Below are 25,665 nucleotides of genomic sequence, written 5' to 3' on the forward strand. Positions count from 1 at the left end.
ATGGGTGATACAAAGGCATGGGGACATGAAAGTGAACCTGAGGAATAGTAAATGTGACTGAGCATTTAGTGTATGAGGACAACAACGGGCGTCAGATGGAGAGAAAAATGGTTCAGAAGAAGAATTTAGAAAGTTAGTTGAAACCGTTTGAAAGCCGTTTGTATGTCATGCTAGGTGCTGTTTGGCTTTATTTAATAAACTTGAATTGAATGTGGTCTGTGTGCCACACCATGTGGCAGGTGCTACAGAAATGAGACTCTGTCTTCTAAGCTAGTGGTCTCAGTCCTGACTGCATATGAGAATCACTCAGAGAGCTTTAAAAACTACCGATGCCAGGCCCCATCCCCACATAATTGAATTAGAATGTCAGGGTGTAAGGACTTGGCATCAACAGTTTTTTTTTAAAGTCTTACAGGTGATTCTAAGCAAATGCACCCAAGTTTGAGAATTCCACCTCCCCTTCTCTTTCCCCCTCTTCTTCTCTCTTGCCTTCCTTATTTTAATGAAGTGAATAATATTGTGTAGAAAGGGGTTGTGACACAGGTCTAGAGAAGTCTCTGAACTGGAAGCAAGAAAATGAGGAGGTTATAGAAAATAGTTCAAGCAAAAGACGATAAAGTCATTTAAACAGGGAGGTGACTTGAGGCTAGTGCAAACCTGTGGACTGAGAGTGATTATTAGCCCAGGACAGCCTAGCTTGAATGTCTGGGTGTTTGGTGATGTTACTAGTCAAAAGAGGGACTGCACGAGGAAGTACAGGTTGGGGGGTGGGTACAGGTACACAGGTGAAATAATTCTGGTTTGGAAGGGTTGCCTTAAAGGTACCCACAACTTATAAGATGCCACCAAGGGGCATTTGGATCTCAGGACAGAGGAAAAGGCCCTATTTCAACATCTATGCAGGCCATTCACATTGGAAAAATTTTCAGCAGCTCCAACCCTTAACATCCAACCCAAACTGGAGTCAGGACTCCAGTTTGGATGTTAGGGTACTTAACAAGAGCAAGGTAAATTTTCTGTCCTAGAGAGTCTGGACACTGAGCTGGATACCACGATGGCGTCTGTGACACAGTGAAAGAAAGTTAGTGCACCAAAAAGGAGATGCAAGCAGATCCCCTAACTGGGGTCTCATTCCAAGGGGAGTGACCCTGGGTCTGGGGTGCAGGGCCCACGTTACTCTTTATCTTCTCTTTGAATATTTCATTACCATCTCATCATTTTAGTATAACAATTATCACATCAAAATATTAGCTTAGAAGGTGCTTCTTTTTCAGGAGAAACAAATGCTTTCTCTCTCTACTTATGCCTCTGAGTACAAGGCAGGAGTTCGTTGCTGAGGGTAAGGCAGCATCTCAGTTATTAGGGACACAGTTAAGGCCAGTCTATCCTCAAAAGTCCCTAGAAGCTCAAGCCCAGAGCTCTGAACTATACAGAGCTGTTGCTGAAGGTCAAGATTTATTCCAGATGCTGGGACCTACAAGTGGAGACAAAGGGTCTCCAGAGAGGGGAGATGAGGGCTGTGGAGACAGTGGTTAATACAGTGGCCCCTTGTATTGCTTATAAGACATTTGATCTATAATACTTCATTGGATTGTCTTGTACTGTCCAGTCGCTACCAGTCAGACATCATTGCTCTATGACTAAACTGAAAGGGACTCCTTAATAATGACTGGTGAGAGTATGTGATCTTGGCACTTCTTTAAGAAATGAAGAATATTGAATCATTTTAATATGTCAATTGAAAGTTATTTTTACTTACATTTGTCTAATGATTTTTTCCATAATAGCCTCAGTTTATACCAACAAGTAGGATCACTGAGTTCACTACCACCTGCCAAACTTCAGCACCTAAGGTGAGTAATTAAAGTGGGATTGAGCCATTTGTAACATTTCCCGTATGAAGGATAAGACTTATCAAGGGCCAAATGTCATCATGGTTTAATAGGTTCAGAAAGTGAAGCACTGTTACATATTTTTTCACTGTCATCATTTTTTTCTTATTAGAGTAATACATGTTTATTAGGAAAAACTCAGAAAATAAAATATAAATAAGAAAATTTAAATCACCCATTGTTTTACTGCCTGGAGACATTGACCATTTTAAATATTTTAATGTATTTATAATTGTATCTTTCCAATATATTTCAAGATATATTTCATAGAAAAATATATATTTGTGTATTATGTAAAATTATACATTTAAAATCAGAGAGTGTGTGTTTGTCTGTGGATATATATTTGCCTAGAAATATGTTGTGTATGTAATTCCTACATTGTTTCTGGTTTCTGCTAAATGTCATATTATATTCCTCAAATGTCTGTTATTATCTAAAGTTAAAAATCTTTTAAACCTTTAGAGTTATACCAATCACACACAAAAAATTATGGAAAACTCTTTATAATTTTGTTTCTTCACATTTCTTAACAGGCAAATGGTGGGATTGAGAACCCCCAGCCAAACTTTAGATGAATAGATGACTGACCTATATGCACCAGGGATCCAAAAGCAAGAAAGTCTTTGCTGGGGAGGAAGTCAGGAAGCACAGTGTATTCTCAATTTGGGGTCTTTTGCATCCTTAAAATAAGAAAGTTTCTTGACTCAGCCCAGCTCTGCTAAATCAAATTCTGAATGAGCCATTACAGCTGTATACATTTGCCAACGTATTTGCAACATACATTTCCCAAAATTCTAAGCTTCTGATTTTTAAAGTTTTTATTAGAAATAAATATCATCTAATGTCATAAGATTATAAGGGAAATGGTAATTAATTATAAATAAGCCAGCTACCAAAAATTAAAAGCATGTTCTTTGTTATTTAAGGGAAATACGAAAATTCAGAGAATCAGGCCTTCCGGTGATGACTTGAAGCATGAGTCTCTTTCATCCTTTGAGCTTTCGGTCAACCATAGAGGCTGGAAGAGTAACACAGGAGAGGCGGATTCCGATTTAGAGTATGTTTCAGAGACTAAAATTACGAAGAAGCCTATGCAGAAGAAAGTGAAACCTCAACAGTGGAGACATCCAGCCGCCCTGCTGGAAAATGTCAAACTAGCTGAGAGATCCCAGGTGGTTTTTTTTTCCTTTTCTTATTCACAGAATGTATAGTAATTCACTTTTCCAGAAATAGCATTCTGTAAAGGTTTTGCTTCATTTTCACATTTTTAAAGCACTCTAATTATAGCATACACATTGTAATCTGAGTTTCCTGGACAAGGTCCCAATTTCTATTTTTTTTTTTTTTTCTATATTCTCTCTTTTGGAGCAAAAGTCAGGTTGCTAATATCAGCACTGAAGGACTCCTAAAGGACACCTCTGTGGGATAAAGATTTTAATCTGTATTTAAGAGAGAAATATTCATATAGGATAAACCTGTAATCTTGAGGATTTTGCATTCAATGCTTTATAGCAAAAATGCTTAGCCAAATTTTACATAAGTAGTTATCCCTGTAGTCAGAGTTCTGGAAAAATGAGATGTGAGGTTGATAATATAACTAAGTACTGAGCTTGATTTTAATGAATGTACCACCCTAGAATTTCCACGTATCTACGTGAGTTTGTTTCTTTTAAAAGGAATCATTACACTTTATTCTTACAAGGTTACGCTTATTTAATTCCTCTTTGAGAATCTGCCCTCAGATTCAGTATGTAACAGTAACAACACTTACAACTGAGTGGGCATTTACCCTGTGCCAGATTCAGTGTTAAATGACTACAGATATTATCTCACTACATTTTAAAAAATCTTTTATAAGCCAAAATTTATTGCCTAGTTTATCTGCCTTCTTAATCAAATTTGACTTCTAATGTCTTTTTACTGTTTCCAGAAATTAAATTCACCCTTAAAGGGTGAATATGGGGCACATGGAAAATATTCAAATGAGTTACCATAGGTTCTGAGAGCAAGAAACTAATTTGATTAGCAAATATCCACTGAGCCCTGTGTAAGATACTGTGTTAAGCATGGTGGGAGACAAGATTTCAGGCATGGTTCTTTCAGAAGGAATTATTCTGAATAATAGTTACATTACAGAAATATCTCACACATTTGTGAGATAGCTTTGTAATATCTTTGGAAAATGGTATGGATTCTTGAAAATCTTTAGTGATGGAGACTCATTACCTCCTAAGGCAGCCTTTCTCATTTCATTTTTGGGTAGCTCATTCTCTTAAAATATTTGAAATCCAGTTCCCTATAATTTTGAAACTTTGGCCCTAAGTCTTTTCTTGAGACTATAGAAGAAGCTAAGCTGAATCTGTCTACAATCTTCAGAATTTTACTTTGAATTATGTATCATAGTTGAATGTAAAAATTCATCTGTTCAGCAGATACTCAACTTTTGCTATTTCTAAAAAACTTCATGCTTATAGTATAAAAAGTAGTTGCTATTACTTTATAGTTATGTCTCCTTTAACCCCTGATTTCCATTCATTAACTGTGGAATTTCAAGATTTGGGATTTGTAGGCTTATTTTATGGGTGGATTGCATGCTCCAAAAACAACGTACAAGTGACTGCAAAGTTGAAGTGAGCCCAGGTGTTAGAATAACACATTTTAGACTTTAAATATGGAGATTCACATACGTATATGTGAATATATATATGTATATATATAAAATCATCTATTATGTGTCATTCAGTATGCCAGCCAGCTACAGGGGATTCAACTATGAGCAAAATCACATATGGTCCCAAGCCCCCACTGAACTTAGAGTCTAGTGATGGAGACAGACAATCCAAAGATTATACAGACAAATGTAAACTGCTACTTTGGTAATTTTTATGACATAGTAGCATGAGGTCTTGTAATAGGAGATTTGACTCTGGGAGGACAAAGAAGTCTTCCTTGAAAAAGCGATGACATATAACTTTTAGGATTGAATTCCAGCTAAGTGGGTAAGAGGAGAGGAAGAACATTTCCAATCAATGCAAACATCATTTGCTAATGAGGGAACATGGAATACAAAGTAACTTAAGAAGACAACTAAGCTATAGTGGGGCAGAGAGGGAAAAGGGGGCTGTGGTGTGAGATGGGCGGGGAGTGATCAGAATCATGCAGGCCTATAGGCTTTGATAAGTGGTTTTGTATTTATCCTGAAAGCAATGGGAAACCACTGAAGGGTTTTAAGCAGGGAAGTGGTGTGATCATATTTTCCTTTAGAAAAGATTGCTTTGGTTGAGTATGAAAGATGGATTAGTAGAGAGCAGAGTGAATGTGGGCAGAGCAGTTAAAAGGCTATTGCAATGGCCCTGTGGGGAAATAACGGTGTGGGTGAGGGTGATCACGTGGAGTGAAGAGGAGTGGATACTTTGTTCCTTGTGTGTTTGCCTTGAGGAGGGAGCACTGACCTGTTTGGTGAGATATTGGGTGTAGATGGTCAGAGAAGCTGAATTCTGTTGAGAGGCTAACTCAACCAGGCAAAGGCCTAAAAAGTCCATTGACTTAATGACTTAGTGGTAATAGGGATGATCACAGGAAGAATGTTATTGTTGCTGGACTAGAGAGAATAGAAACCAGATTAGAATGGATTGATTAGCAAGTGGAAGGTAAAGAAATGAAGACATGTTGTATGTCAACTCTTGGGAAGATAAGTTTACCTCAGAAGATAATCTATACTAAGAAAATCTGGAAGTGAGGTGGATAGATCAGGAGACTGTGAAATTTTTGATAAGCACTTGATAAATGAATTTAGTCAGGTTTAAACTGCAATTCAAAAGGCTTTTGATTACCTGAGGATTATTTGCAGTACATTCTAATCTCCTATCCAGTTAACACAACAATAGGCATTACCACTTCCAGACAGAGGAAGTACAGGAAGTGTGATTAATTTTGATATTAGCCTAAGTAGATTGAATTAGGAAGACAGACTAAACACTCCAACTAAATCTTATCATGTGTTCCAAAAGCTTGATAAAAATGGCTCTGGAATTAGCCAGTGTTTTACCTCATATATACCACAATTCAGCTCTCTTAATACAGGTAATTAATTGGTCTTCCTAGAGAATTGTTTTATCACATACTTGAATTTCTCAGAAGATTCCACTTTTTTTATCCTAACCTCCCCCCACCACCACCATTTCCTGAATATGCGGCTCCCAATGAAAATAATATATTTGTTTCCTACATCTGCAACTTTTAATTCCTTTGAATTTTCCCTCAGTTTCCTTGATTAATTCATTTCACTCAACAAACATTTATTAAGCATTTACTCTGGGCTGGGTGCTGTGGACTCAGAGATAAATAAGACAGTTTTTGCCCTCAAGAAGTTGAGTCTACCTCTAGCCATTCCAATCAAAGGAGACCTTTCCCTGTATCATAAATTTTTCATTCCAGTGGTTTCTCACCTTTTCAAGTATGAAGAAACACTTTTCAGTATCAAAAAGTGACTGCATTTAGGTCTTTAATCCATTTGAGTTTATTTTTGTATATGTTTTTAGAGAGTGTTCTAATTTAATTCCTTTACATGTAGCTGTCCAGTTTTCCCAGCACCACTCATTGAAGAGACTGTCTTTTCTCTATTGTATATTCTTGCTTCCTTTGTCGGTAATTGACCATAAATGTGTGGGTTTATTTCTGGGCTTTCTATCCTGTTGCATTGATCTATGTGTCTGTTTTTGTGCCAGTACCATACTGTTTTGATTACTGTAGCTTTGTAGTACAGTCTGGAGTCAGGGAGCATGATTCCTCTAGCCTCTTTGTTCTTTCTCAAGATTGTTTTGGCTATTTGGGGTCTTTTGTGTTTCCATACAAATTAAAACATTTTTTGTTCCAGTTCTGTGAAAATGCCATTGGTAATTTGATAGGGAATGCATTGAATCTGTAGATTGCCTTGGGTAGTATGGTCATTTTAACAGTATTGATTCTTCCAATCCATGAACATGATATAGATTTCCATTTGTTTGCGGCATCTTCAATTTCTTTCATCAGTGTCTAATAGTTTCCAGAGTACAAGCCTTTTGCCTCCTTAGGTATGTTTATTCCTAGGTATTTTATTCTTTTTGATGTGACAGTAAGTTGGATTGTTTCCTTAATTTCTCTTTTTGATATTTCATTGTTAGTGTATAGAAATGCAGCAGATTACTGTATATTAATTTTGTATCCTGCAACTTTACCAAATTTATTGATGAGCTCTAGTCGTTTTCTGGTGGTGTCTTTAGGATTTTCTATGTATAGTATCATGCCATCTGCAAACAGTGAGTTTTACTTCTTCCTTTCCAATTTGGATTCCTTTTATTTCTTTTTCTTCTTTGATTGCTGTGGCTAGGACTTCCAAAACTATGTTGAATAAAAATGGTGAGAGTGGGCACCCTTGTCTTGTTCCTGATCTAAGAGGAAATGCTTTCAGGTTTTCACCGTTGAGTAGGATGTTACCTGTGGGTCTGTCATATATGGCCTTTATTATGTTGACGTATGTTCCCTCTATGTCCACTTTCTGGAGAGTTTTTTTTATCATAAATGGATGTTGAATTTTATCCAAAGCTTTTCCTGTGTCTATTGAGATGATCATATGGTTTTTAGTTTTCAGTTTGTTAATGTGGGGTGTATCACGTTGATTGATTTGCAGATATTGAAAATTCTTGCATCCCTGGGATAAACCCCAGTTGATCATGGTGTATGATCCCTTTAATTTATTGTTGGATTCAGTTTGCTAGTATTTTGTTGAGGATTTTTGCATCTATGTTCATCAGCGATATGGAACTGTAATTTTCTTGTTTTGTGACATGTTTGGTTTTGGTGTCAGGGTGATGCTGACCTCAAAGAATGAGTTTGGAAGTGTTCCTTCCTCTGTAATTTTTTGGAATAGTTTCGAAAGATAGGTGTTAACTCTTCTTTAAATGTTCGATAGAATTCACCTGTGAAGCCATCTGTTCCTGGACTTTTGTTTGCTGGGATTTTTTTAAATTACTGATTCAATTTCAGTACTGGTAATTGGTCTGTTCATATTTTCTATTTCTTCCTGGTTCAGTCTTGGGAGATTGTACCTTTCTAAGAACTCATCCATTTTTTCTAGATTGTTCATTTTAATGGTATATAGTTGTTCGTAGTAGTCTCTTATAATCCTTTGTATTTCTGTGGTGTCCATTTAATTTCTCCTTTTTCATTTCGGATTTTTTTGGTTTGGGCCCTCTCCCTTTTTTTCTTGATGAGTCTGGCTAAAGGTTTATCAATTTTGTTTATATTTTCAAAGAACCAGCTTTTAGTTTCATTTATCTTCTCTATTTTTTTTTTTTTTTAGTCTCTATTTCATTTATTTCTGCTCTGATCTTTATGATTTCTTTCTTCTATTAAACTTGGGTTGATTTGTTCTTCTTTCTCTAGTTCCCTTAGGTGGAAAGTCAGGTTATTTGAGATTTCTCTTGTTTCCCAAGGTAAGCTTGCTATAAACTTCCCTCCTAGAGCTGCTTTTTCTGTGTCCCATGGGTTTTGGATCATGGTGTTTTTGTTTTCATTTGTCTCTAGGTATTTTTTGATTTCCTCTTTGATTTCTTCAGTGATCCACTAGCCGTTTAGTAGCATATTGTTTAGCCTCCATGTGTTTCTGTTTTTTGCAGTTTTTTCCTTGTAATTGATAATAAAATAAACTCAAAATGATTAAAGACCTAAATGTAAGACTGGATACTATAAAAATCCTAGAGGAAAACATAGGCAGAACACTCTTTGACATAAATCACAGCAATATTTTTTTGGATCTGTCCCCTATAGTAATGGAAACAAAAGCAAAAATAAATAAATGGAACCTAATTAAACTTAAAAGCTTTTGCACAGCAAAGGAAACAGTAAACAAAATGAAAGGACAACCTACAGAATGGGAGAAAATATTTGCAAATGATGCAACCAACAAGGGATTAATCTCCAAAATATAAAAACAGCTTATACAGCTCAATATCAAAAAAACAAACAACCCAGTCACAAAATGGGCAGAAGATCTAACTACTGTATACATTTCTCCACAGTAGACATACAGAAAGCCAACAGGTACATGAAAAGATGCTCAATATCACTAATCATTAGGGAAATGCAAATCAAAACCATAATGAGATATCACCTTACACCTGTCAGAATGGCTGTCATCAAAAAAACCACAAATAACAAATGTTGGTGAGAAAAGGGAACGCTTGTACACTGTTGGTGGGAATGTAAATTGGTGCATTCACTGTGGAAAACAGTATGGAGGTTTCTCAAAAAACTAAAAATAGAACTACCCCATGACCCAGCAGTTCTACTCCTGGATATATATTCGAAAAAAACAAAAACACTAATTTGAAAAGATACAAGCACCCCAATGTTCATAGCAGCGTTATTTACAATTGCCAAGATATGGAAGCAACCTAAGTGTCCATCAACAGATGAATGGCTAAAGAGGTGGTGGTTCATGTATATACAATGGAATGCTACTCCGCCATAAAAAAGAATGAAATTTTGCCATTTGCAGCAACATGGATGGACTTTGAGGGCATTATGCTAAGTGAAATAAGGCAGACGGAGAAAGACAAATACTGTATGATATCACTTATATGTGGAATCAAACAATACAACAAACTAGTGAATATAACAAAAATGAAGCAGACTCACAGATATAGAGAACAAGCTAGTGGTTATCAGTGGGGAAAGGGAAAGGGGGGAAATATAGGTGTAGGGAATTAAGAGGTACAAACCACTATGTATAAAAATAAGCTACAAGGATATATTGTACAATACTGGGAATATAGCCGATATTTTATAAAATGTACGTTGAAACTGTCAAAAAAATTTTTATTAAATGACTGGAGACATCTCACATGATACTAGGCATATTCAGTATCTACTTATTAAGCACAATATAATAGGGACTTCCCTGGTGGCACAGTTGTTAAGAATCTGCCTGCCAATGCAGGGGACACGGGTTCAAGCCCTGGTCCAGGAAGATCCCACATGCCGTGGAGCAACGAAGCCCATGCGCACAACTAATGAGCCTGTGCTCTAGAGCCTGTGAGCCACAACTACTGAGCCTGTGTGCCACAACTACTGAAGCCCATGTGCCTAGAGCCTGTGCTCTGCAACAAGAGAAGCCACTGCAATGAGAAGCCCGCACACTGCAATGAAGAGTAGCCCCTGCTCACCACAACTAGAGAAAGCCTGCGCACAGCAACGAAGACCCAACGCGGTCAAAAATAAATAAATAAAATAAATAAATTTATTAAAAAAAATAATAAAAGAAAACCATCATAAATATTTTGAAATGAATATATATCTTATTTCTCCCAGCGACATCTACATAAATTTTAAGAACAATGTATATATCCATATGAGACATTATATATTCAGTATATAGACAGTAATGCATGCAGATTCTTTGCAAAATACTACAAGCCCTTTGATTCACCGTTGAGCACCATAATCTACACCACACATTTCATACTTAACTTGCATTATAATATTATACTGTTGTTGTTTTCTCTTATTTAGCCTTCACATGTGCATATCTAAGTCATACTTCTTGAAGGCAAAGATCAGAAAATGAGTTTCCTCTGTTTATCCTACAGAAGTCAGCAGTTACTAGAGGCTGAAGAAGGAAAGAGCGAAGGTGGTTTAATGTGTACCATTGATTGCTACTAATCCTTGTATGTGTTTTGTTAATACCTTGCTATAGGCCTCTTCCTGGGAAATGAAGAGGAAACAGAGACAAAACCCTGTGCAGGAATGTAAGGCTCTGATTGAAGTTGAAACCAGCAACAGCAATTTGGATATAATCCAGGTGAGATAAACTTTACTGACTAAATGACACCTTGAAATTTATTCACATCCATAAAGATGAGAGGAATCCAAGAAACATTTCACATTAGTGCCTCAAGTAACGGAAACGTTTAATTGAATAACCTAGTTTTTAGGTGAAGAAACAAGACTCAGAAAGTTTGTTGCTTACCCAAAGCTACAGAAACTAGTAAAAATACAACTGGGACTTATACCTCCTGACCACTAGTCCATAATGCTTTTCATTTTAGTTATCAGGGTGAGAAAGCTTTAATATTATGTTAATGTGTATGTGTGTGTATATATATAAAACTGGAAGTTCATCTCAAAACCTGCATGCCCAAATCCAGAGCATCTGAACCTTTCTGTAATTCACAGTGTGGATTCTCACCAGAAAGTGTAATTCTAATCTGACTTAAATTAGGCCACTGCCATAAGTCCTGCTAAGAGAAGTCTTTTCAAGAAATATGGACATACTTTCCATTTACTTCTGTAGATTGCGTATCCCTGATTCTAACATGGTAGTCAATTTCAAAGACCTACATATCTGGACTACCGTACCCTAGACCCCAGCAGAGTTGCCTTCCTTCACTGAACCAAGTGTAAAAGCCCTTAGCGTATAGGAAGAATCGATTCGAGGAATATGAGGAACACTTCATCTGTGAAGCCATGTTAAAGACACTGTCCATTATGTTATAGAGAGCCCTTTGTGTTATAATAAAAAGGTTCATTTGAATGTTTAAATTTAATATCAGGAAAAAATCAATTTCATATTTTCCTTTATCGGAATATGAATTTTATTACTCACTGTATTTCTCTTTATACCTCAATTGCCAACAAGCTTATAACTAAACTTCAATTGAAATAAGAATAACTATAGTTGCCACGACGGTTGTTATTTTCTGACATAATAATATAAGTGAGAGTATTTAGAAAAAGGCCTGCGTCATTATACATGTCTTTAGGTAAATTACCTCAAAATGCTATTTAGGATTGTGGATTAAGTTTCAATTATAAATGAGCCAATGAGGAAGCATAATGTCTTCTGACTTTAGCCTAATTTATGTGCTCTTCAGCAAAACAATATTGTCACAAGGTACATGATATAACAATCATGGAGGTTTTATTTTTAAAAGTTTTCATTATGGAACATTTCAGACATAGCACAGTCAACCCAAATGTGCCCATTTCCCAGCTCCAACAATTATCAACTTATGGCTGGTCTTGTTTCATTGTATCCTCCCCATCCCTTGCCAGCCTCATTACTCCCAACCATCATATCATTTCATCCATCATTATAATTGTTTTAAGAAGGTATCTGAAGGGATGTTGAAAAGCTCTAGGAGTGATTTGTGAATGAGAATTTATTGACAGTTAAATCCAGGATGTGGGGAAAGTGAGCACCAACATGTTTTCAAAAGGAAAAGGGTCAAAATTTAATCAGAGGCCAGAAAAGAAGACTACAACTGGTGTTGTCAATAACTCAACCTCTTTACCTCTTTGAAGCCAAATGTGATATAACTGTACCTGTGAATATTACTAGTCATGACTTGCTTTGCAGAATCTTTGAAGTCTTTGTGTGTTTTTCATGTAGCCATTGCTTTGTCACCTCCCTAAGCTTTGCATGCAGCTTTTAGCAAGTGCTTTTTCACAAATTAGGTATGACATTTATATTAAAATTGTTGCTGTCTTTTTATGTAATATTTCTCAAGTTCTTACGTTACTTGTGTGAATGTGTGTGGTGTGATTCATTTGTGTTCTGTGATCCTGACAGGAAGTCTGTTTTCAAATTCATGGTATCTAATTAATTTGGATAAATACTGTACATTATCCAGAAACGCCCATTAATTTTTCTGTTTGGCTGCGGTTGCAGCAGTCCAAGTAGGAAATAATTGCTTCTGAATGCTTGTCTGCCTGGACTTCTTAAACTCAGAAAATAACAAAAGATTGTTCTTAACCCCTGGGTTCCTCCCCAGTTACCGTCTAACTGTGGTGCTTGTGTTGTGTATGTGTTTGTGCATGTGCTTTAATTCTGATCCTGCACCTGTCAAATTTAAAGAAGGAGGGTATGCAGGGCTGCAAGAGGTTATCACTTAAGGAAGAGCAATTGGCTACCCACCACCTGCTGCAATTAGGTGGTTTTTATTATTTTGGTGAATTTACTACAGCCCGGGATCTTATTTTCAGATGTAATAGGCTCCAAAATATATGTTCAGCTCCACAAAGAAAGTCCGTCTCACAGGAATGACTTCACATTATCCAAACTCCCGAGACTGTTGTATTATATCATAACGGCAGTTTAGTCATTTAAAAGATAAATCCAGCCTCAGTCCACTTGGAAGATACATTCTGACTTTCGTCGTGTATTCTTGCCCTTTATACCAGTCTGCATGGGTTGGCCAGTTACAGTCTAATGGTGCTGGTGAGCTATGTGCTTGAATATTTAAAGGGCTTCCAGCTAAGACAGCCCGCTGTGTCCACCTCCCCACATGGGATGACAGGGTTGATGTTACCAGTTGCAGCTGTAACATTAAAAGGGCCCTGGCCCAGCACCCTCATCCTGTTTCTCCCTGTGCTCTTCTGAGTGTGTTTTTTTCACATTATATGGAGAACATCTCTATTCCGGTCAGCACGTTCTTTCTTTTGTGTATTGTTAATGTCTGTCAGTCTGCCTTTGGAAAGGATTTTTTTTCATATTAGGGCATTTCATTTCCCTCTCTTCCAAGTTTCAGGCACATGTCACTCTGGCTCTTGTACCAACAGTTGTGCAATTTCAAGTGAAATGATAGGAGTATTGATTACTTTTCAGATTTATATTGAATCTGACCACTGCTGATTATTTCAGCTATATTGTCATATAATCTCCAAGATCACCTCATCTGCTGTGGCTCAGGGTTATAACAGTTTGAACTGTTTTCCTAACTTCTTCCTCCTCCTACTCCCCTTAATCCTTTTTTTGGGGGGGGGGTGTCAGATTTTATTACAGTAATAAAATTGAATTTTTATTCTAATTGGGCTTCTCTTCGAAAATCAGTTAGGGTGTTACTTTATTTTTATTTTTTTAACATCTTTATTGGAGTATAATTGCTTTACAATGGTGTGTTAGTTTCTGCTGTATAACAAAGTGAATCAGCTATACACATACCTATATCCCCATATCTCCTCCCTCTTGCATCTCCCTCCCACCCTCCCTATCCCACCCCTCTAGGTGGTCACAAAACACCAAGCTGATCTCCCTGTGCTATGCGGCTGCTTCCCACTAGCTTTCTATTTTACATTTGAAAAATACTGCAAATAACTCAGTAACTACAAATAACTCAATTTCATTTCTTGTTATGGCTGAGTAATATTCCATTGTAGGTATGTACCACATCTTCTTTATCCATTCATCTGCTGATGGACACTTAGGTTGCTTCCACGTCCTGGCTATTGTAAATAGAGCTGCAGTGAACATTGTGGTACATGACTCTCTGTTTTTTTAACATCTTTATTGGAGTATAATTGCTTTACAATGGTGTGTTACTTTCTGCTTTATAACAAAGTGAACCAACTATACATATACACATATCCCCATATCTCTTCCTTCTTGCATCTCCTTCCCTCCCTTCCTCCCTATCCCACCCCTCTAGGTGGTCACAAAGCACTGAGCTGATCTCCCTGTGCTATGTGGCTGCTTCCCACTAGCTATCGATTTTACATTTGGTAGTGTATATATGTCCATGCCACTCTCTCACTTTGTCCAGCTTACCCTTCCCCCTCCCCGTGTCCTCAAGTCCATTCTCTAGTAGGTCTGCATCTTTATTCCCGTCCTACCCCTAGGTTCTTCATAACTTTTTTTTTTTTTTTTAGATTCCATATATATGTGTTAGCATATGGTATTTGTTTTTCTCTTTCTGACTTACTTCACTCTATATGACAGTCTCTAGGTCCATCCACCTCTCTAGAAATAACTCAATTTCATTTCTTTTTATGGCTGAGTAATATTCCATTGTATATATGTGCCACATCTTCTTTATCCATTCATCTGTTGAGGGACACTTAGGTTGCTTCCATGTCCTGGCTACTGCAATAGAGCTGCAGTGAACATTGTGGTACATGACTCTTTTTGAATTATGGTTTTCTCAGGGTATATGCCCAGTAGTGGGATTACTGGGTCATATGGTAGTTCTATTTTTGGTTTTTTAAGGAACCTCCATACTGTTCTCCATAGTGGCTGTATCGATTTCCATTCCCACCAACAGTGCAAGAGGGTTCCCTTTTCTCCACACCCTATCCAGCATTTACTGTTTGTAGATTTTTTGATGATGGCTATTCTGACTGGTGTGAGGTGATACCTTATTGTAGTTTTGATTTGCATATCTCTAATGATTAGTGATGTTGAGCATCCTTTCATGTGTTTGTTGGCAATCTGTATATCTTCTTTGGAGAAATGTCTATTTAGGTCTTCTGACCATTTTTGGATTGAGTTGTTTGTTTTTTTGATATTGAGCTGCATGAGCTGCTTGTAAATTTTGGAGATTAATCCTTCGTCAGTTGCTTCATGTGCAAATATTTTCTCCCATTCTGAGGGTTGTCTTTTCATCTTGTTTATGGTTTCCTTTGCTGTGCAAAAGCTTTTAAGTTTCATTAGGTCCCATTTGTTTATTTTTGTTTTTATTTCCATTTCTCTAGGAGCTGGGTCAAAAAGGATCTTGCTGTGATGTATGTCATAGAGTGTTCTGCCTATGTTTTCCTCTAAGAGTTTTATAGTGTCTGGCCTTACATTTAGGTCTTTAATCCATTTTAAGTTTATTTTTGCATATGGTGTTAGGGAGTGTTCTAATTTCATTCTTTTACATGTAGCTGTCCAGTTTTCCCAGCGCCACTTATTGAAGAGGCTGTCTTTTCTCCATTGTATATTCTTGCCTCCTTTATCAAAGATAAGGTGACCATATGTGCGTGGGTTTATCTCTGGGCTTTCTATCCTGTTCCATTGATCTGTATTTCTGTTTTTGTGCCAGTACCTTACTGTCTTGATTACTGTAGCTTTGTAGAATAGTCTGAAGTCTGGGAGCCTGATTCCTCCGGCTCCATTTTTCTTTCTCAGGATTGCTTTGGCTATTCAGGGTCTTTTGTGTCTCCATAAAAATTGTGAAATTTTTTGTTCTAGTTCTGTGAAAAATGCCATTGGTAGTTTGATAGGGATTGCATTGTTTCTGTAGATTGCTTTGGGTAGTATAGTCATTATCACAATGTTCATTCTTCTTATCCAAGAACATAGTATATCTCCCCTTAATCCTTGATTGAATGCTCTTTAATATTCCTTTTTCTCCAAGACCTACCGTCTCTGGAGGCTATTTAAAAAAAAGCAACAACATATTCTTTTGTTTTCTTCTTTCTCAGTGGGATAATCCTTATTTTAGAGTCATTTTTAATGTTTGCATCTTATGTGTATCACATTTCACATGCTCCCTAATCCTTCATGTGGTGTTGGATTTCGTTTTCTTCATCTCCAGTTGCTTCTGATCACATAGTTTGTGGGTGTCACTTCTGTGGCATTTTTTCCTTTTTGATATTAATTTGTGCTTGGCCTTTCAGCCAGGGTGGGCCATTCGTTTTCAAAGTGCATGCAATGAGAGTGCTCTTGGTAAGAGCTTGCTTGCATGTGTCGTTTGTGGCTGTGGCAGTTTCCAACTGGGATTCAGTTAAAACTCCAGACATTTTTTAGAGATTAAAAAACTGTCATGAAAATAATGAGGAGTTTTTTTTTTTAAGGACCTCTTAATCCTCTTCAGAATGCCCTAGATAGCTGCTTGATTGGACCTTTGGAGCCATTATGTGTGGAGCCATCAGTCTGCACTGCAGCAAACTTCTTTCATTATTTTACACAATCTTGTTAGCACGGCTAGCATTCCGTCCCCCATTTCAGGGCAACTCGTGTGATCCCGATTTATTATCTCAGCTCCTGCAAAATTGTATTTTTCTGAAATTCTACTCTGTGTGTGCATGCATGTGTGTTTTAGTGGAGTTAGCCTTTCCTTTTTCAATGTGGCTGTGATGAAATTCAGCTGCTATGCTTCACATGTATCATCTCATCTAATCCTTTTAATAACCTGAGGGGTACATTCTCTTTTCATCCCCATTCTACAGAGGAAGAAAATAAACTCGCTCAGGATCACAGTCAGGAACTGGTCACCTTAAACCCTAGCTGTTCAACCTCAGCTCCCACTTTCTTAACCACTCCTCATTATGACTTCTCCCTTTATTGCCCATCGTCATGGGCTGACCCCCACATCAATTCAGCCCGCTGCACACAGGTGGGTTGGAGTGCACAAATACACTTTTCTCAGGGGTAAGGATTTGAATATTTTGGCTTAGACAGGTTTCCAAAGTTTCATAGATGGGCATTCTCCAGCCAAGAGTCTTGAATTCGTTTTAAAAAAAATCAAGCCATCATCCACTCCTTGCCCAGATTAAGCTAACTTCCTGTTAGCTCATTTCTGACCTTATCCACCCCAAATCTGACCTACACAGTAATGTTCTCTTGTGCTCAATATCTGACTCTTTTCTTTCCAGTCAACCTAGAATCACATAAGAATCATCAGGATCATCATCTCAGGGATGATTCCTGGAAAGGAGAGTCTTCTTCTTGCCCAAGATTATGAGTCTAGTAATATGGCTGTGGTCATAACCGTACCACCAACCCCTCCCATGAGCTGGTGTCTCCTGACCCTTGCCCTCCAGAAAATCCTATTATTTCCCATCTTCCATCTCAAAACATATGCCCTGCCCTCTCTTTTAATGAATACTGGATGTTCTGAACTGTTTCTGTCTCAAGCATTTACAAACCCATGTGTAAAGTTCAAGTATGTCCCAGTTAACCCCAGATGGGGAGGAAGTAGAAATTCTTTTCTGCACCCCTTACAGATATCAGGGGAATCAACATCTGAGTGAAGCTTGCTACAGCTCTGCTTTACTGGAGCAATGCCCTGTGGTACTGTTGTAATTAAGGGTTTGTCTAAGTTCAATTAAAAACTCCTTGTGCACTGCTGTGTGATAAATTGGCACTTCAACTTTACTCCAGGCAAAAATTTGACATATGAGCTCCGTAGGACCCCAGTGCCCCTCAGAGTAATGCAATCTGATCAGCTGTCACTGTACCATGCTTAATAGAAGCAATAAAAATAAAAATGAAGCAATGGGGCTAGATTCCCAAGCATCTTGTCAAAGAGGTAAACAGTCTCAAGTTATGTCACCAGTTGAGATGTAAGAAGTGACTATACAGAATAGACATCCTAGAGGATCTATTCTGAAAGGTGACTGGGAAAATTAGGTTGCCAAACCACAGCAGACGGTCAGGCAAGCAGATGATCAACTGGAAGAATGCTTCAAAATGCAAGAACACCAGGGGAATAAAATTACCAATGCCAACAGTAAGTTAGAGAAATTGAGCAGGAAAAATATTCTGAGACGTAAGTCAGACTGATGAAAGTACTAACTTTTTCTTACACATGGGCATGCTTTTGTTCATCTTGGTGGAGCATGTACTCCAAGTTGACATTATGCAGATTTTCTGACTCTCATATGAAGCAACATTTACCTTTTTCCTACACTAGTATTTGTTGTTTTTCCATATTTTATAATAATCTTTCAGTTTCTGCTCTGAATATCAGTTGCTAAGGCAGTGAAAGAATATCTATGGGTGTGGTTATTTTAAGTCAGGTTGGACCTGCCTGTTTAATAACCAGGAACCATACTACCTTTTTGGTTGGACTGGCTTTGGCCCTTTTGTCCTCTGTGGTCATTTAGGTCTTTTTTGCCTTGCACCTGGCCTCAGGAGCAGACTGGCAGATGGATTCACTTCATTTTCCCAATCTGCAGACATTTAAAAAACTCAGTGGCCAGATCACCATTGACAGATGTATTTTAAGAGTTTGGCAATGGAGTCTCTGGGGTTTACTCTGAAAGGTGTAACCTCTAGCATCTAGTCCAGAGTGTGATACTTTCTGGGGCTGAAGAAAGATTGATGAATAAAGGAATGAATGGATGGAACCATCTTCCTGTTTTGGCATGAGCTAATAATCCTTTACCAACTACATCTGGTTAGCTCTTTAGGGCATCTTTCAAAAGAAGCTGATGCTAGCTCAGGAAAGGCATCAACCCACTCTGAATCCCTGGGGTCGTTGATGGGGCCTCGGTGGTATGTTACAAAAGCTGAGGAATGTCTGGAAGAGCTGATGAGTTTCCAATGTCTAGGTTTATGTTCTGTGGTAGCCAAAAAAAAAAAACCCCAAACCCCCAAACAAACAAACAGACAAACAAAAAACAACAGTAAGTACCCTGTTTTGGCATCACTACTATATAACAATGAAAGTGAGAAGGTGACTCAGTAACCCAAAAGAGGTGAAGAAAGAAGAAAAGCAAATAACCTGCATAGTCAGTACCTAAATCAGCTGCATCCACCCTAAATACACAAATTTTTCTGACTCCTAACAGAAATTTTTTTTAAATGGGAAACTGCATTGGTATTGCAATAACATGATTTCTGATAATTAAAGTTGCCTTAACTTCAAAAGCAAGACATTTATTAGTCAATTTTCCTGGTTGATGATGTTACCATTGCCTCTATATGAACCTGTATAGTCCTGTGATTGTTGCTAACAGTATCAGAACTTTCACAGACAGAGCCGCCCCCTTATGAGGTGTAAACCAGAGCTGCCCCAAGGGCTTTGGAGGAAGAATTATCTATATTCACCCTCCATAGCATCATCCATCAACTCACCAACAGACTTACAGACCCAAAGACAGTATGTGATACATCCCCTGACTTAAAGGAAAATCTCCTGGGCAATTTATAATGAATCTAAATATTCAAGTGCCAGTGTGTGAACTATCAGCAACCATGAGCCAATTCAAGACACATTTACTGAACAGTACTATGTTAGAGATTTTGAAGGACACCAAAAAAAAATAATAATAATAATACATGATCTCTTCCCTAAAGGAGCAGAAAAATTGGAAGACAATATTACAAGACCATGAGTTAGCATTATTTTATGGAAAGGAGACAGGCTCTGAACTCCGACAGATTGACCCAGGTTCACATTCAGACCTGCATGCCACATGTCAGTTGTATCAACTTATGGTCTTCTGTTTTCTTATCTATAGAAGGGGAATAATAATATTACCGACTCTCAAGGTTATTATGAGAATTAATGGGATGATTTGTGACAGAATGAAAATAATTCCTTGTGTTACAAGAAACATTTTTTTAAAGATTTTTTTTGATGTGGATCATTTTTTTAAAGTTTTTATTGAATTTGTTACCACATTGCTTCTGTTTTATGTTTTGGTTTTTTGGCCACGAGGCATGTGGGATCTTAGGTCCCTGACCAGGGATCGAGCCCACACCCCCTGCACTGGAAGGTGAAGTCTTAACCACTGGACCCGCCAGGGAAGTCCCCAGAAACAACATTTTTGAAAAACACCTTTGTAATTCCAAAGAAGGAAAATTCAGCTTTGGTTAGGCCAGGAGATGGGAGTAAAGAATGAAAATTGAGAGAGTGACATTGCTTTGTGGAAGAAAAGGTAGAGCTAGAGAGTGACCCTGTGTTTGTGGGAAGGGGTGAGAGGAAGGAGAAAGGATGTAATCACACAAGCAGAAAAATACTGGTGCTGCAGAATCGGGGAGTCTGGAGGGGAAGGTTTGTAGAGAGAGATGAGTAGGCTAACAATTGACGAAGTAAAGTAGACCTGCTTCATGGTAATTTTAAGCTGATTTTTGCCTTGTGTAACTATTTCCTCCATTTCTCAACACAATTTTCAGTAAAATCTGTATATTTATTATGCTTTGTACAGTTGGATTTCTTTTTGGGAGGTGGACCCAAGTGTTGAATTCTGTTTTGAAGTGTCATGGCAAGAATCAAGGCTACTACAGGATCCCAGTCTTATCTGGGTCCCGTAGATATGAGGCTTGGCTATTAAAAATAATTAAAGCTCTTTGTAATTCACTGTTAATACTTTTTCAGAGAAAGGAAGAAATCAGTATGTGCTAGAGTAAATAAAATAGACATTTTGGAAAGAGTAGGACTTATACTTGTCTTAAAAAGTGGGAAAGACATAAGAAAAGGAGGAAAGAATGTATTTCAGGTAGAGAGAACTATGTGGGCAAAGGTATGGAGGCAGAAGTCTACCTAGTGGTTACAGGGAATTCTGAAGAGAACTTTTTGGTTATTATAGAGAATGTTTATTAATATTTCTAGATATCTTAGAATCACATTGAGAAGAGTTTTGAATACCAGAAAAGGGTTTGTACTTGAGGGAGAAAGTAGTCAGGACCTGTAGGCAAGTTTTGAGAAGGAACATTTAATAATGGAGATTTTGTCTAAAGAATTAATTCTTTGTGTTATGAAAATGCTGTGATAATGAAGCAGTACTGGAAAGAGGAGAAACTAAAGACCAAAAAACCAAGCAGGGTGCTGCTGCCTGGAGATTGTAGTACAAGAAGACAAGGAAAAGTGAAACATCTTGAAGGAAAATAGCACAACTTGGGAAGGCATATGGTAGACTAAACAGTGACAGCAGTTTTGAGATGGCACAATCTGGAATGAACATGTTATTATAAATAGAAAGAGGACTTGACCAGAGGAATCTAAGTGGGCAAAGGCGAGACTGAGGATTTGAAGTTCAGCAAGATATTCAAGGGTAAGTGTCCTGAAGTCAGTTGGAAATAACTGGGGCACAGATGAGAAGTCAGGGTTGATGATGCTGGGAAGCCATTGTTTGCATAAGGGTGATAATTTAACCCCCTGAAATTTTCTTTGAGGGAAAAATAATAATTACCCAGGAAGAGTTGGGACACAGAAGGTTATCAAAATCAAGAGAGGAAAGAGTTCCAAGGGACTTCTTCATGCTTCCCCATCTCAGTAAATAATACCATCACTCACAGTTGCTCAGGCCAACACCTGAATTTCTCTCCTTTCACACCCTGCACTCGACCCATCAGCCTATCTTGCTGAATCAACCTTCAAACACATACTCTGTTCTACCCCCTCCACAGCTACCCACCTGGCCAATTCACTAACATTTCTCACCAGGATTATAGCAGTAGCCCTATAAATGACTCCACTGCTTCTTTTGGCCTCCACAGTCTAAAAATCCGAGTATCCCATCCAAAATATGTCAGATTATGCTATTCTCCTACTTAGAACCCTCCACTGGCTTTTTTTAAATTTTATTGAAGTATAATTGAGTTACAATGTTGTATTAATTTCTTTGGTACAGCAAAGTGACTCAGTTATACATATATACATATATTCTTAGTTTTTAAATTTATTTATTTATTTTTAGCTGTGTTGGGTCTTCGTTGCTGTGCATGGGCTTTCTCTCGTTGTGGCAAGCGGGGGCTACTCTTTTTTGCGATGCACGGGCTCTAGGCACATGGGCTTCGGTAGTTGTGGCTTGCGGGCTCTAGAGTGCAGGTTCAGTAGTTGTGGCACACGGGCTTAGTTGCTCCGTGGCATGTGGGACCTTCCTGAACCAGGGCTCAAACCCGTGTCCCCTGCATTGACAGGCAGGTTCTTAACCACTGCACCACCAGGGAAGCCCCCCATGTATTCTTTTTCATATTCTTTTCCATTATGGTTTGTCACAGGATATTGAATATAGTCCCCTGTGCTATACAATAGGATCTTGTTATTTATCTATCCTGTATATACTAGTTTGCATCTGCTGATCCCAAATTCCCTTTCCTTCCCTCCCCTCCCCCTTGGCAACCACAAGTCTGTTCTGTATGTCTGTTAGTCTGTTTTTGTTTCATGGATATGTTGATTTTTATCATATTTTAGATTCCACATATAAGTGATATCATATGGTATTTGTCTTTCTCTTTCTGACTTACTTCACTTAGTATGATAATCTCTAGGTCCATCCATGTTGCTGCAAATGCCATTATTTTATTCTTTTTGATGGCTGAGTAATATTCCATTGTATATATGTACCACATCTTCTTTATCCATTCCTCTGTTGATGGACATTTAGGTTGTTTCCATGTCTTGGCTGTTGTGAATAGTGCTGCTATGAACATAGGGATGCATGTATCTTTTCGAATAATAGTTTCGTCTGGATATATGCCCAGGAGTGGGATTCATGGAGCATATGGCAACTCTATTTTTAGTGTTTTGAGGAACCTCCATACTGTTCTCCATAGTGGCTGTGACAATTTACATTCCCACCAACAGTGTAAGAGGTGAACCCTCCAATGGCTTCTGCTCACACTTAGAACGAAATATAGTGCCCTCCAAGGCCCTACATGACCTGGCCTGACTTCCTTGCTGTCCTCACTGCCTATAATTCATTCCTTCTCTCACTCTGCTCTAGTCACCCTCACCTTCCTTGGCCTCCAACACCCTAAGCTTATTTTTCCTTCACAGCCCCTTCCTTTGTTGTTCATAATGCCTGGACTCCACTACTCCCTACCCCCAGCAACACACGTGGATTTTCTTGACTTGCGTTTCAACTTTCTTTTATTCTGTGAGTACATGGAGTATCAGTTACTGTCCTAGACATTGGGGATACAGCAGGAAAAAATTAGGCACTACTCCCTGTCTTCATGGTGCTTCCATTCTAGTGGGGAAATCAGACAATAGACAAGATAAATAAGGAAAATATGTTGCATGGTAGACAATCGTAAGTGCTAAGGAGAGAAATAGAACAGAGGAAGGGGACCGGAAGTGTCATTGTGGGTGTGGTGAGAGTGAGAGCAATTTTATATAGAGGGGACGAGCAAGGCCCAACTGAGGGGAGATGCTTGAGGAAAGACTAGAAAAAAGTTGAGGGGAGTAAACAAATCAACAGCAACTCAAAGACCTGGAGAAAGGAGGGTGTGGAAGATTACAGTGACCCCAGAGAGGCAGTTGGGTAACCCAGGTCATTCTCCTTCTCTTACCTGTGATATTTTTCTTCAAAGAACTTACATTATTATATATCCATCTTTTTATTTATTTAATATCTTTCTCCCTCACTAGAAAATAAACTCCGTAGTCTTCATCATAACAGTGTCTGACTCAAACTGGGAACTCAATTTTACTGAATAAATTAATGAACAAAAGGGAGGCGCCTGGAACATAATGTTAACCATGGAAGAGTGAAAAGAGGAAGGGCCTTTGAACTTGGCAGGAGGGCAAGAACTGGTAGCCTTTATGGGTCCTTGATAAAATGTTTGGGGTCGGTGTGGAGGGGCAAAGAAGCCGAAGGAAAGAAACCAGACAAAGTGATATCAACCAGGTCTTAAGCTTCCTTAATGACGGTTGAATGAGAAAAGTGTTACACAGTTGACTATGGTATGCTCTTCTTCCTCTCTCTAACTTATTTATGATTTATTTATCCTCTTAAATAGATACTTCACAAAATTGAGCATGTGGTATTGTGCTGATCCTTTGCATGCCTTGGAGAGTTGACAAATCCCACTCTACTCATTGTTAACATAACTTTAATTAAGGTATCTAAAACCCCTTGTTAAGACTTAACTGTAATCTCATTTACTGTGTGGGAAGTATTATCTATTTCATGACCGAAGCAAAATCTTAGGAAAGCGATATCCTCAAACTGCAGACTATGAGACACAGTTAAGCCTAAGTGGCTGGAGAGCATTTCTATAATGAAATGAAGTAATATATGTGAAAGAACTTCACAAGTATCAAAATACACAAATAGTGTCATTGAAAAGACAACTGCATGTTTTCTTGTCTCAGCTTGAAAAAATCCAGACCTTCAAAGCTGCAAGTACATTGTAAAAAAAAAAGGTGGCATCCTATGAACTCAGATAGTTACACAGTGTCATTTAAAAGGAAATACTGTAGGCTGTGAATTGTTTATCCAAAATATTTTAAACATTACTATGCCAAAGAATAAAGGAAATATAAGAAAGGAAAAGAAAAGAAGGAAATCTCTCCTGCAATAGAGACGGTAAAGCTTCATGTAAGTAACACTTTTGGGGTGAGGGGAACATATCTGACCCTCAAGGAAACAGCCCTCACACGGCAGAGCTCAAAGCAGAGAACCAAACAATAAAATGCAAAAATAATTTCAAGAGGCTGTGTTAATAACACCGCCACCAGGAGTTCCCTGCTGGGAGTGCTGTCATTTTTGTTAAGCTTGGATACTTTTATCTTGTCTGATTTCCATCATAAGGAGAAGTTTCCAAAGAAAATGAACACATCCTGAGCAGGATCATCATAGATTATTACAAAGTGGTTATTACTAAAGGTGTTAAGTAGTTCTTCTCATGAGCTTATCTTGTGGTTGCTGTTAACTGTGGTAGGAAATAGTCCATGCTGCTTATAAACTGGTCAAAAAATATTCATTTCAAAGGAGAGACACAAAATATGGAGCTTTTCCTTACATATCAACACATCAGGAGAAAACTTTACATTTTATGTTACATCAGAAATAAATAAGATACCATTTTAAAGTCATTTTGCAAAATGAACTTTAAAAATATATGTATTTCTGTCCTGCGACTTGAGGACACAGGGAGGGGGAAGGGTAAGCTGGGATGAAGTGAGAGAGTAGCATTGACATGTATACACTACCAAATGTAAGATGAATAGCTAGTGGGAAGCAGCCACATAGCACAGGGAGATCAGGTCGGTGCTTTGTGGCCACCTAGAGGGGTGGGATAGGGAGGGTGGGAGGGAGACACAAGAGGGAGGAGATATGTGGATATAAGTATACATATAGCGGATTCACTTTGTTATACAGCAGAAACTAACACAACATTGTAAAGCAATTATACTCCAATAAAGATGTTAAAAAAAATATATATATATGCATTTTATTTACTTTCTGGGGCATTAATTTATTTACAGTATAAGAATAAAAATATTTTGAAATGGACCAAAGTAGCTTAGAATCAGTTTTATTTATTTCCCCTTACCTACAAGGCTTCCTTTCTCTT

At 38.0% G+C, this 25,665-nt stretch overlaps 1 protein-coding gene across 1 annotated transcript in view; it reads left to right on the plus strand.

The window, feature by feature from the left end:
- The window catches only part of MORC1 (MORC family CW-type zinc finger 1), a 190,483-nt gene that overhangs the window by 133,112 nt on the left and 31,706 nt on the right, over window positions 1-25,665 (plus strand). Inside the window, 3 exon segments of the mRNA XM_068545672.1 lie at window positions 1,788-1,853; window positions 2,822-3,067; window positions 10,630-10,734. Of these exon segments, the coding sequence (XP_068401773.1) occupies window positions 1,788-1,853; window positions 2,822-3,067; window positions 10,630-10,734 (417 nt within the window).

This window comes from Eschrichtius robustus, chromosome 6 (assembly GCF_028021215.1).
Source record: "Eschrichtius robustus isolate mEscRob2 chromosome 6, mEscRob2.pri, whole genome shotgun sequence".
NCBI classification, from domain to species: domain Eukaryota; kingdom Metazoa; phylum Chordata; class Mammalia; order Artiodactyla; family Eschrichtiidae; genus Eschrichtius; species Eschrichtius robustus.